General features: G+C 45.6%; 1 protein-coding gene across 1 annotated transcript; it reads right to left on the bottom strand.

Annotated features, from left to right (window-relative positions):
• Positions 1-820: 820 nt before the first annotated feature.
• On the bottom strand, positions 821-13,553 carry alg14 (ALG14 UDP-N-acetylglucosaminyltransferase subunit; the record flags this gene model as incomplete). The annotated part of the gene is made up of 4 exons (XM_080855052.1): positions 821-1,109; positions 12,112-12,234; positions 12,631-12,782; positions 13,400-13,553. The coding sequence occupies 4 exons, from the start codon at positions 13,551-13,553 to the stop codon at positions 879-881; spliced, it is 660 nt and encodes a 219-aa protein (XP_080711178.1). The 3' UTR covers positions 821-878.
• Positions 13,554-13,821: the final 268 nt, after the last annotated feature.

The raw sequence follows: 13,821 nt of genomic DNA, 5'->3' as shown, positions 1-13,821 counted from the left end.
AGCCAGAGAGTCTTGCACCTACTGTGAAATCGGACTCATCAGAGAAGACGAATTTAGAAGAACCTCCAGTCCGCTTTTTCAATCCTTATGGTCTTTTACAAACCTCAGCCAGGCAAAGTACACCGTTGTCCCGGAAGGAAAACTTGCTTCCTTTTGCTCTGACAATGTTCCCCAACTCTGAGAAGTGTTTTTTCCAGCAGGGCAATGCTCCATGCCACACAGCCAGGCCAGTAAAGGTGTGGATGGAGTACCACCAGATCAGGACCCTGTCATGGCCAGCCCAATTTCGAGACCTGAATCCCATAAAAAAACCTCTGAAATGTGATCAAGAGGAAGATGGATGGTCACAAGCCATGAAAAGAAGCCGAGCTGCTTGAATTCTTGCGCCAGGAGTAGCATAAAGTCACCCAACGGCAATGTGAAAGACTGGTGGAGAGCATGCCAAGACACATGAAAGTTGTGATTTTAAATCAAGGTTATTCCACCAAATATTGATTTCTGAACTCTTCCTAAGTGTAAGCATTAGTATTGTGTAGTTTAAAAATGAATATGAGCTTGTTTTCTTTGCATTATTCGAGATCTGAAGACACTGCATCAATTTTGCTATTTTGACCAATTGTCATTTTTCTGCAAATAAATGATCTAAATGACAATATTTTTATTTGAAATTTGGTAGGAATGTTGCCAGTAGGTTAAAGAATAAAACTAAAATGTACATTTTACTTTAACACATAGAAATAAATAGTAAAACCAGAGAAACTGATCATTTTGAAGTGGTCTCTTAATTTTTTCCGCGGCTGTATGTTGTAGACATGATTTACATAAAACAAAAGTCTTGTGTGTGTGGTCCAGTTCAAAATCAAAGATGGGGGTTGGGATTACACTATTCTCCCCATGTAAATTGCTTTGGGATATTTGTCCTTCAGGCTGATCCACTGCACAAAGAAGTAGTCGGCCAGGGGGTAGAGGATCTTTCCAGAAAGGGAGAGGTTCTCCACACGGCAGATGCTCTCCACATAGACCAGCACCACCCTCTTCAGTCCCAGCATCCCGAGCAGCAGCCCAGCCGTACACAGAGGTACACACGTCCCTGGCCCATTACACAGAACCTGGAATGACACACACACACATATCGTAACGGTGTTAATTATCGGATGGTGGTGTGTGTTATCGGAAAACGCTCGCGTTGTCATGTGAATCCATTATTTAACTGAAGTTATAGATTGTTAATCCATTTTAAACTCAGCATTTTGATTGTTTAACATAATGGCCGATGTTTGACACTGTCCGATTACTGTCTAGGAACGCTACATATAAATGTGCGATGCAAGGCTAAGAAATATAGGGTTACCCACGCAGACACAATCACACATTAAGAGCATAAATTAAGAAGAATTAAGAGCAAAAACACTAAGCATTAACAGCACAAACACAAACACAGGGCACACTCATTATGTACTCAGGACAGTTACAAACACACCAATGTGAAACCGTGAAATGGTGCTAGACGCTTGCGTGTATGCACAGGTTAGCACATGTTCAGATTGTATGGGACAGACAAACAAACTACCGCTACTGAATCAGTCACCAGGGCCTCCATTTGTGCTTGAGGAGGAACTGGAATATACCACCGTGACAACGCCCTTGGTTCCCGACGTGATCAGACAAACAGAAGGTAGTCTATGTGTGGTGTGTGTGTGAGTGTGTGTGTGTGTGTGTGTGTGTGTGGGGGGGGGGGGGGGGTGGAGGGTGGACAGTCCGATGATCACACACATGCCAGTGATGGTGTGCAGAGCCGCACAGGAAGACAGGCAGACTGCTGTAGAGACAGGAGACAGGGTCTGGAGAATCCATCACAAAAGCTGCCAAGACCATCCTGGTTGAGGCATCGGCTGAGCTTACAGTCACCCTGCCCTGCCCTGCCCCCCCCCCCCCCCCCCCCCCCCCACACTCCTCACAGGGTAGTGGGGGTGCTGAGTCAACAGTAGATCTTTTGTGCGAGAGACCACGTTGATAAACTCATTACACTGGAATGAAGGTCCAGTTGCTAGGTTCCCTGATCATATTGTCCGCGACTGAGATTTCTGGGAAGTTTCCTTTGTCAGACACACGTAGCTTAATCTCACAAGGAGAATATAGTGGAGTGAATTGAGCAGCGCTCTGTGGGCAGAACTGTGGTTTGTTGAAATCAAAAAGAAATTGAAGTACTGCTCAGCCATAACTGTGGCCCGGCAGAGATACAAATAATAAATACTGCGCTTAGAAAAATCTCCCCCGAGTCTGCAATCACAGTAACACTGTAGCTCTGAGACATCACACTTAAAGCCTTGAACAAATGAGGGGGGCTGGTCCCGAAAGGAACAACTGCCAAAATACAGGCCACAACACAAACTCACATGAAGCCTGCAAATACAGTACAAACACAAAGCAAATGCAGCACAAACACTAGTCACACTGAGCCTAGAGAGACTTGATATCACCCCAGGTTCAGTCCACTAGGTCTAGGAGTATGTAACTGGTATGGCCACTAGGTCTAGGAGTATGTAACTGGTATGTCCACTAGGTCTAGGAGTATGTAACTGGTATGTCAACTAAGTCTAGGAGTATGTACTTGGTATGTCAACTAGGTCTAGGAGTATGTAACTGGTATGCCAACTAAGTCTAGGAGTATGTAATTGGTATGTCAACTAGGTCTAGGAGTATGTAACTGGTATGTAAACTAGGTCTAGGAGTATGGAACTGGTATGTCCAGAAGGCTTTTGTGTTCAAGAGCAGTCAAAGGGGTATGAGGTCATCAACACCCTACGGTGAGATGGTGCGTCAGGTTGGGGGGGTGGGGCGGGGTGGTGTGGTGTGGTCTGGGGTTGGCGTTTGGCTCATGGCAATCAGAGGAACATTTGCACTCTGCTCTCAGAAAAGCCAGCGTCCATCTGTAAACATGAGGGTGCAAACTGGACTTAGGACAATGTGAACAGTCAACAGAAAATAAATCACCTCCCGTAAAGGGAGACACACAGACTCACACAAACACACATACACACACACACACACACACACACACAATCAGTCACGCAGACACACACAGCACAGACAGGCAGTAAAAGCCGGGTGCAATCCCTGCTCTCACTCGTAACACAGGCAGCTGTGAAGAGGCTGTAACCAGAGAGTTGTGGGGATGTCTAAACCTGCCAGCTTGGTGACACAACCACATTCTTTAGCTTTATTTAACATTTGGAAAGGACCTAGGTGGGCCATCTTGGATGATTTCCAAATAACGATTCTTTAAGGTGCAAGGTCTGAGGCAAAAGAGCCACCGTGACAGGCCTGTGGCGCGTTACTGACGGCGGCCTAGAAGCGACCTCTGACCTCTGACTACTGCTACCGCTTGTGCGCTCATCCCCCCCTCCCCCCCCCCCCCCCCGTTTCACATGACGTCGTCTAGGAAAAAATGCGTCTCTTGCTGCGCTGGAGGATGGCTCGGGTTATTGGGGTGGTTGGAGCATTCAACGCGCCTCTGGAAGCACTGTAAGCTTCGGAGAGACGGAGAACGCAGAGGGAAAGGGAAGAGGGGAGGAGGGAGGGAGAGAGCGAGCAGGAGAGAGAAGCGAAAACAAACTAAAGGAGAAACAGGGGGTGAAAGACACAGGCAGGAAAGACACCGTGGGCCGTAATTTGATAGATGCACACCACGGGTTTTTAAGTGCAACAAAGAAGGGCATCGTGTTATTGAAGTTATTTTGATTACTAGGGCACATTCATTTGATCATTTCGTACCATGCGCACAGACCTACGCACCTTCGAAGGCCGGCCCACACCTCATTTGGGTGTATTTGATCATTAAAGTAGGCGTTGCATGGAAATTGTTTTGAGGAAAGCGCTCTGCCACTTTTTTCTTTGAAACGTAACCTGCATCGTAGTTTTAAACTTCTGTCAGGCACATCTAATCTATTCTCCGATCTTTTAATTCACCTAAAAATGTCAACAGATGACAATGTAACTACACTTTACACCACACAGGCAGTCCATCAAGTACTCTTATACTCTCACATCAAAACAAGCTCATCATTCATCAGGGCTTTAATGAAAAACAAAAAGTGAGACAGAGAAGTCATATTTGTTTTGTATTTTACAGCTAGTGCTCACGCAGATTAGACCACTAATCTAAGCCTTGTTCTCCCTTTTACCGTTCTACAATACCTTTCTTAAAACCTAATGTCTCTCAGTGAAGTGGGAATTAAGATTATTGTGAGAGGAAGTGCTATTTCTCTGTCTACAAATAGGACTATTCCATAAAAAGTTTGTTTCGTTTTCACAGTTGTTAAACCTGTTTTGTTACCAACACGGGCTACTGACACAAACATTCAAGTAATTTCACAGCAGGTCTGTCCAAGTTCAGTAAGGTTGCTTGGATTAGTAGCACAGACCACATAAAGATGTTTTTATGTCAAATACAACTACAGTCGTGATAGTGATTGTGTCATGAGAGAATCACCATTATCATATAGGTTGCCTACAGTATTATTCAATGTCTACATGATGTAGAAAGCCAAAAACTCGTCTTGTCAGATGTACGGCATACATTTCCTGTATATAGTCTCATCTTGTTATCCTATATGTTCTGTATAGAAAGCTATTTTAAGCTACCTGTTCCTAATTATCTCTTCACTTACCTTTCCACTTTCTTCATAAATCATTTCCCTAATATCTTATGTAGCTTGGCTTCACGCATGTTTATTAGGCCCATATGTTAAATAATGTAAAGACCAAGGCAATGACTACACTCTGGTGGTTTGAACTGTGATGGACTTTAAGCAATTTATCATATTTACATCATTTCACAATAGCAAAATAAAAGTTTAAATATTTTTATAACATGCACTGATGCCTGTTGGACTAAACAAATGATAAGTGGCTTGTCGTCACATCACATGCCGGAATTCCTGTTGGTATGATTTGTCAAAAGACAAATCCAACAGCACACCCACAGATTAATATGCAATTCCATCTGTCTTCCTGCTACTCTAGCATCCTATGAGTGCATACAAGCAAATAATGATTCTTCTCGACTCCCTCCTTTGATGTTGCGCCATGTGGACCACCATTTAGACACAGGCATAGCTCACAGTTCATTCCTCTGTGAAATCAGGGCCCAGCGTGCGAAAGACAAGTTGAAGAGACAGAGAGAGACATAAACAGAATGGTCTGAGGCATACAGACAGTGTTTGCTGTGAAGCCTGACGATCTGTAGTGCACTGCTGCATTCATAAACTTGGGCCGGAACATTCCGCGGATGCTTTGGCTGGCAGTGTCCAGGGGGCAGGGGCAACAAGCTCTGCTTCAGCACCCCTCTGGGCCTTTCGGCACTGTGTGCTAGAAACACATGCCATTCAGCCCTACGCTCACTCACCGCTATTCAGGGCTAACTGGCAGAGAAATTGCAGGCTCACGTACACAGACACACACACGTACACACACAGACACACACACACACACACAGACACACACACACACACACACGCACACACACACACACACACACACGTCAGAACTGTGTACAGTTTAGACTGCCACCAATGCATACTAACACAATGCAGTTTTAGGATTTGAACAAATCCAGAGGATGTACAGGTTGACAACACTGCCCACGTGCATGGACAGGCATATACCCCTACATAACAAAGTGCACAGGTGACAAATGTGTGTGACTTAATCTCAACATGTTAACTATACGAACCATGTAAATAGTATTGCTATATTCTGCATATACTTTACACATCTGAACACTCACAAATAAACAAGACCTTAACACCTAATTCACAATAAGTTCAAAATTATGTTCCTCACATCATTTCATTGATCATAATGCCTTTAGTGCTGCAATCTTTAAGGGGAAATAGGTCCCAAGCCCCTCTTCACTAATCATTACATACAGCAGCACTGAACTCTTATCTGCTGCTTATCTTCCAGTTGATAAACAGCACACAGCTGGGTCGTCTCAGAAAGCCATTACGTGTACACACACACAGTCACGAAGCGAAACATGCACAGCCCTGAAGGCATTCCGCAGGGGAAATGCTTCAGAGAACTGCTGACGCTCACACTGACCTAAAGAACTGCACTTTGTTGACAGTTAAAAATTACGAGCGCACGTCACGACTTCTTGTTGATGACCAAAGTAGCCAGACTGAGGCCCCGTTTATATGAAGTCTAGTTTAACTTAATTCAGGTTCATTTTTCACACGGATAGAATCTTTAATTGCGTAAGTTCCGGTAGGTGGTAAATTCTCAAATCTGGTAAATTCTGGTAGGTGCACGTGTCTAATGAGTGACTGAAAAAAAGTGTGTGGGTCAGAGAGAGGGAGAGTGTCCAGTCATTAAACACTGCAGAGTGTATACTGCTTTGTTGAAGAGTCCACCCAGTACCAGCCTGTCAACCTCAACTCGTTTGGTCAGTACTAGGACCAACAGGCAGTGATGACCACACTCCCTCTAAATGACAGAGACGCCTCCATGAAAGAAGAAAGAGAGCCTGTCTCTAAGTTATAGTCAGAGGAGGCAATCCAAGACATGCCAGCTAAGACTGAGCTATCTAGACAGGTGAGGCATAAAACACACCCTGATGAGGTCACCACGACGAGGACATACATCATCGACCCTCCCCAATATTGCAAGGTGGTGTGCTCACCTGTCGTCAGCTGGGGTGTCACTTCCTGAGTCACCCACCTAGAGCAAACGAGGTGAGTCAACACTACGTCTGACTAGACAGCAGGTGTTATCTGCCCATAAAACACCTCACCGGGTCTCACTGCCGGTGAGACGATAAGACTTGCAGATAATCTACGCACAGACTGTAGCAGACTACTGAAATACTATCCTCAAGGTACCCTTCGTTATCGCAATGCTGAGATTCCAAAACTAAGTGATGGGACTTGGACTCTCGTCGTCCCCTGCAGTGTGGCCGACTGGGTTACCCAGGAGGCCTTGGAGGGGAGAGCGTTCTCTTTGAGCGTGTGTGTGCTGACGGCAACACTAACAGAGGGCTGCTGAGCAAACAACACTTCCCCAGGTCAACACTCCACCATGACTGCTTTTAAGCACAGGTGACGGATAGAGAGCAGGGCTGGGGCCTTTGAAGGCTGGTTCACAAAGGAAACATACCGTCCACACTAAAACACCTAAAGGTTCTGGGTCTGTCTCATCTCTGTGCTGATCCTACTTGGAGTCCTCTGAAGTGGAGCTCTTCTTGAAAACATTCTATGGAGGTCTCTCGGTGTAGAACAAGTTCTTAAGAACCTTTTCAACAAGACATTTTGGAAGGCGATGGAAAATTCATCAGTTCATGTGAAAGAGAGTACGAAAGAGAGTTCTTCTCCTTTCCAGCAAACAGCCGCTATCCCTTACGCGGATGTCTCTCCTTTATATATCGGCGGGTTTGTACAGCTGTTTTAGATCGCCGTCTGCATACGACTCATCTGTTATTATTATTTTTGACAGCTGGAAATGTGGTGGAGGGGTGCGGGTTGGGGTCCATGTTGGAACTGCTGCAGAGATCTTGCTATGTGTCTGTTTAAACAGATGGCCAGTCTGTATAAAACATATCAAGCCCTACTTGAGACTCCACTGACTTGGTAAACCACACCGATTAACAAAAGAACTCAACCTATATGATAATCTTCCCCAACAGCTACTCCACTGGCTTACTAGAGATTTAAATAACGGCAAAGAGCTGTTAAAATGCAGAGATGATATTTGCTGGCACTGGAGTACTATAGCATACAAATGCTAATACGTGACCGGAATATCTCAGGGCACCTCCTGCATTCACAGCTCCTCACAAGCCTTCACACCGAATCTCGAACTATGGAAGCTGATTGCGGCTGTCAATCAGCCCGTTGGCCAGATTGTCATGGAGAAAGAAGAGAAAAGAATGTTTCGGCGACTCGGTAATAATCTTTCCTCAAACAAAGCCAGCGAAATTCTGATCTATCCCATCCCATCCCATCGCGTTCCCATTCCCATTCCATTCGTGAACAATTTCCTAATAAGGTTAAGATGAACCATATGGCCTGCCGAGCAGTAGGGAGCGCGCTCAGAAGGAAAACAGAAATGTGGAAAAACAGAGCCGATGAAGCGCGGCAAAGTCCCCCAGCAGCTCCCCCTCGCAAGGGGAGCACCAGGAGAGGGAACTGCTTGGGAGAGGAGGGACTCGTTTCGGGCCACTGGGGTGGATCCCAATGTGCCCCCTGTCATTTGTTTTTGTTAATCATATGACCCATAAGCCACTGCAGCACATGTGCGGTCTTCTTTGGAGTTTTTTTTCGTTTGACCTAGTTTGGTTTCCATATGGAAAAAAAAAAAAAACATTTCGGGGAGTGAGGCATCCACAAAGTTGGAAAGATCTCCAAGAATGATTTGATGGGAGAGACAGAAGCTCTGCATCTAGGCAAGGAAATTCAATCTACAGTGTTTGACAAGCAGAAGCAACAATGAAGAGGAGAAAGATAAAACAGAAAAAAAAAAAAACAGGAAAAAAAACAGAAACAGCCTGAGAGAAAATGAGGAGTAGACAGTCTGATATGGCAGGAGACATAATGCTCCTTGAATAACCACCATGCTCCTGGATCGGTTCCAGCCCAGGCAGACGAAACCCCACCGGGCACCTACTGTGCCTTTCAGCCTGATGGAATCGACCGGCAGGCCTTTCAATTTCCCTGGACTCTTAAGCCTCACGGCTCACCAGGGACGGCTTCAACAGCCCGGTTATGTAACAGAGCTCCCAACCGCTGTACAGCACCTGGAGGCAAAACAATACCAGGGCAACACCAGCGCCACTACTTGCTATGTCTGTTTGTGCCACTACTCGCACACTGTCTGTGTTTGGCTGCAATTAACCGCACTAGTCTAAACAGCGCTTTATAAAAAGGCATTCGTGTCCTTGTATATTCCCCCTCAATCTCCATGTGATAGTGATAGCCTGAGGGAGAGTTGAGTAGACTATCTATGGGGGGAGGAGGCATATTTCTGAATTAGTTACATAAGCGAAGTTGGGAGAAACAGTAGCACAATGGACGGAGTGATCTCTACCTCCTCCTCCTCCCCTCTCGCGGCCTCAGACACTGTTGCTTCCATCATGAAGGAACTTTGGGGACCCAGTCAGCAGTAAGGATTGTGCTGACACATCTGGAGGTGGTATGTGTGTGTGTGGGGGTGTGTGTGTGTATATGTATGTGTGTGTGTGTGGGGTGTGTGTGTGTGTGTATATGTATGTGTGTGTGTTTATGTATGTGTGTGTGTGTGTGTTTGTGTGTGTGTGTGTGTGTGGGGGGGGGGGGGGGGGGGGGGGGGGGGGTTAGGGGGTGTCTGGAGAGTTGAGAGGGTGCTGTGATCTCACACATTCCATTTTAAGGCCAAAAGAATGCCTAAAAAAAACGTCTCCTCTTCACCAGTACCCCCCACCCTCCTCCAGGGGTGACCCCGCATTTCCTACGGACCGTGCCCCGGAATGTGTCCCATCTTGTTACCCCAGCGAAGGGCTACTGTGGGCCCCCTGCTCACCAGCCATCGTCCGACCCCTCCCCTACTCCCGGCTCTGGCCGAGACATGCTCAAGTTTGGTCAAAAACAAACAGAGGAGGAGGAGAGGAAGAGGAGCTTTTCGGACTCGTACCCAGGAATGTTGCTCCCCCAAGAGCTGACCCACGCGGCCTAAGGACCAGCGTGGGATGGGGGGACCCTTTTTTAAAACAACAGTCTGCCGAGGAGCACACGCCGGGACTAAAAAGGAGGTAATGAATGCCCACTGCTGCGGCCGATATATGCTAATGTGGCAACGTGAGAAGGTGCTAACTACATTTGTGAATCTCTGGCATTAGAAAGAAAGTGCTTTAGAAACGCTGTCCAGGCGTTAATAAATTAGAGTTCCAAATTTCCAGCTGTGGCAGATGGTTATCAGATCAAGAGTGTGTGTGTGTGTGTGTGTGTGTGTGTGTGTGTGTGTGTGTGTGTGTGTGTGTGTGTGTGTGTGAGTAAGTGTGTGTGTGTGTGTTTGTGTAGGTGAGCACAGCTTCAGGAATTTGTCACAAAATCAAGACAGTGTCCCTTCACATCTTCCTCAAAAACTCTGTAGACCATTCACTCATCACCCTAGTCTCTCCCCTTTCTCCCTTTCATTCATATATATTTTCTCTCTCTCTCTCTCTCTCTCTCTCTCTCTCTCTCAGAAAGGAGGAGTGGAAAATGACGTCAGCCGATGAAGAATGGACGCTAATTAGAGATTAGAGAGCAGTAGGCAGTCAGGCTCTGACAGGTCAGGCTGATCTAACCCTGCTGGGTCTAATCTTTCTGTCTGGTTGCCTTTCCCTTTCTCAAACACACCACACACTCTCTCTCTCTCTCAACACTTCCTCTCACTCAGCTTCCCTTTTAATCTACGGTCTACAGATTTACCACTGTTACCCTCTTGTCTTTCTACCTTTCTCAGCACCAGGCCAGTGAGCTTGCTTAGTCACTCTCCAATCCTAAACCCCCTCACCCCACCCACACACCCACACACACACACTACCTCAGGCTCAAACCCTAGCCCCCCCCGTTGTCGTGGTAATGGTGAAATCCAACGCTGTTTTGGCCCCTCCCTGCAGTGAGCAGAGAAAGCTGGAGGTTCACAGCTGGCGGAGGAGCCACTCAGGTCCTGCCACATCCTGCGAACAAGATCCCCCACCCCATCCCCACCCCCACCACCCTCCTCCTCCTCCTCCTCCTATTTCTCCTTCTCCCCCTCCTATTCCTCCTTCTCCTTCTCCCCCTGCTGCTGCTGCTGCTGCTGCTTCCCGCTCTGCTGCGCCCCATCCCCTTGGCGGGCCCCCACCATTATACAACAGCAGGGGAAAGAGCGCGTGGAGAGGAGAGAGATAGAGATAGACAGAGAGGGAAAGGAAGGGGGCCTGCTGTCTGTCTGACTGCCTGCCTCCTCTGTTCATTCCTGCAGAACAATTTAAGCGCTCTACTTCCACTTCTCTCTGCCCCTTTTCTCTCTTCTCTCCTGATTTAGTTCTTTCCCTCACTCTTCCACATTCCCTACTCACTCTCAAGTCTCCCTCAACAACTTTCTCCTCTTTCTTCAGGGGTAAATGAAGGAGAACGGTGCTCTTTTCTCGCTGACAGCGTCTCTGGCTCACAGTGGCATTATCAGTAATCAGGTCCGAGGCGCTATGAGCAGTCTAAGCCAACCAATCAGGCTGTAAGGTGGAAAGAGAAGCCTCACACTGGGCATCTTGCAATGGCTTCTGATGAGGGAATGCTGCTTGATTCACCACCGTCAGGCCTAAGCAGGTTTAATGGGAACTCAACAGACATGGAACATGTCTCAACTAATGCAATCAGAGCTACTTCTCAGATTAAATGAAAAACCACCATGACTCTTCGAATACAAAAAAACATATACTTTCCAGACAGTATGAAGTGTGTTTATGACTGTGCTGAAACAGACAGCCTTGCTCGCTGCTTTTTCTTGAATAATGGGAGTGTTTTGGGAGAGAAAATGCATGCGTCTGCAAAACTGTCTCTTACATTCTTGAGTACAGTAAGCAGTGAGTGTTAACGCAAACAGTATTCCGTGGGGACACTATGACAAAGAGGAAGCTTATCCATGAAAGCAGATGACCTCAAGATGAACTAGATTCAACCTAAGAATAGATGCAGTCAACTAATAGACATGAATGATGTATAGGTTATGAATATTATATCAGGGAGAGCTGAAAACTCAACAAGTCTGATTTCTACCTCAACACTGCCACCTTATGGTAATAATAAAGAACTGGCAAATTGCAAAATTAGACTTTTAATTTGACTTTGTTTTGTAGTTAATTTGTTGAAACTCTCATTTCATGTTACTTCTACATAAAAGTCAGTGTATTGACATATCCAGGAGTCTCCAATGACTCCAAGAGATATTTTTAAATCTTAGAGTAATGATTTTGATGGCAGCCAGACCACAGAGACAATTTAGCTGAAGTTTTCGACCCAAATGATTGTTCATTGCAACGATTTGAACACTGCTAGGTAAAATGTGGTGGATTATCTGTATTTGAGTGTGGCCCAGGGCTGGTGGACCTACCACATCAGGCCGCAGTCTGAAGACCAGAGGTACGGAGTAGAGAAGGGCATACAGAGTGCTGACCACTGACGAGCTCCAGGACTGGCGCACCTCTCGACTGCGCGGAATCCGATGAATGGTGTACTGGTGAAAGAAACACACATCCGATTTAAAAAATAATCAAATAAGATTGTAAAACACTGTGCTGCGCGGAGATGTCTGTACTGTTTCAGACCGAGACAAGATATAAAAATCAACATGAAAATGGAGCTGACGATGTTTTGTGAGAGAAATCAACTTCATGATTGAATGTTGTCTAAAATAATGTTATATCACAGCCTAATTCTTCATAATGAACTAGCATGTAAGCCGCAACTTTTGTAAACTGACTTCAGACAATCCTGTGGATGGACAGATAATGAGGAATGTACCGTTTATTAGCGTATGCATTATTCTGTGCGGTACAAGACTTGCACATGCAGTGCACGCACGTCTTATTTGAGGTCACAGTTAAGTTCATGAGAATGTACTCTCACTGACCTGATGTTCCTTTAGCGTGTCTCCTTGAGAGCTCTCAAAAGTGCGGATCTTGTCCTCACTCATCTTATCTGTGTCAGCGATGACATAGTGCCGTGGTCTGTAGGAATGGGACAGACTGCCGACCAAGCGCAGAATCTCTGTTGTATGGCCACCTGTTGGACAATAGCACATCTTTATAAAACAGAAAGACTTAATCATACAGCAACCTGCACATCTTAGTGATAGCACCTAGTGACAAATAGTTATCTAGGGGGTTGTATTATATTTTCACTAAGTGTATTACGCTGTGTGTTATGAAAATTACATAGTATTGCTTAGTTTTGTTGGTACTAGACTTCACCATGTGTAAACATGTCAAATGAAGAGGTGTTGTAAACCACAAATCAATATAGAGATCATTCCCCCAACCACACATAAAGCTAGATGGAAGGCTTGGTAGTCGCAGAACAATAGTCTAGCAGAAGTAAACAATGCGCAAATAGTTGCAGACATCAGGTTAAATGTTACCGTCACTGGCGCAAGCCTTAAAATGCTCTAATATTTTAAGTTTTAAACTGATAATGGGAAAACTGACAAAGAGCACATTTACAAACACTGATATTTGAAGTGTTACAGGGCGATCACTGAAGGTACAACAAGCTAGGCTGAATCCAGGTGGGCAAAACCAACAGTGGTTGTACAGGTCAACATCAACATGGGACAAGTTCATATAGATGCCAGTGTGCTTGTTGGCAACGTAGAAAGCTGGCTGTAATAACGTGTGCCTTACCAGATCCCGCTACGACTAGTACAGTTACAGGACCCTTCGCTCCCGGCTTACACTCTGGACCATCCCGTAGGACAACAACAAGTCGTATTAAAAAACATACGACGATCAAACTGCATCCGGATAATACTCCCAGTAATAACGTTTGCAGTTCCATCATGGCTCAGTGTTAGCCACTTCATTAGCTAGATAGCTCTAGCTTGTTAGCTGGAAACGCTTTCTATTTAGTATAGCATGAACTGCTACTAATATAAAAAATGTTTTTTCATGATCACGATATCATTTTAACCAATGACTTCAGCAAAACGCTATAGTGCACTATGACAGAGAAACATGCTAAAAGTAACAGTGCTAACACGACAACTTTGTGATGATCAGTACGGCAGGCTATTGGCTCATAACGTTGAAAACGCGTTTAGGGTAAA

Source organism: Sprattus sprattus (genome assembly GCF_963457725.1).
Source record: "Sprattus sprattus genome assembly, chromosome: 17".
Taxonomy (NCBI): domain Eukaryota; kingdom Metazoa; phylum Chordata; class Actinopteri; order Clupeiformes; family Clupeidae; genus Sprattus; species Sprattus sprattus.
The sequence above is the reverse complement of the archived record's forward strand: the minus strand, read 5'-3'. Positions and strand labels throughout refer to the sequence as shown.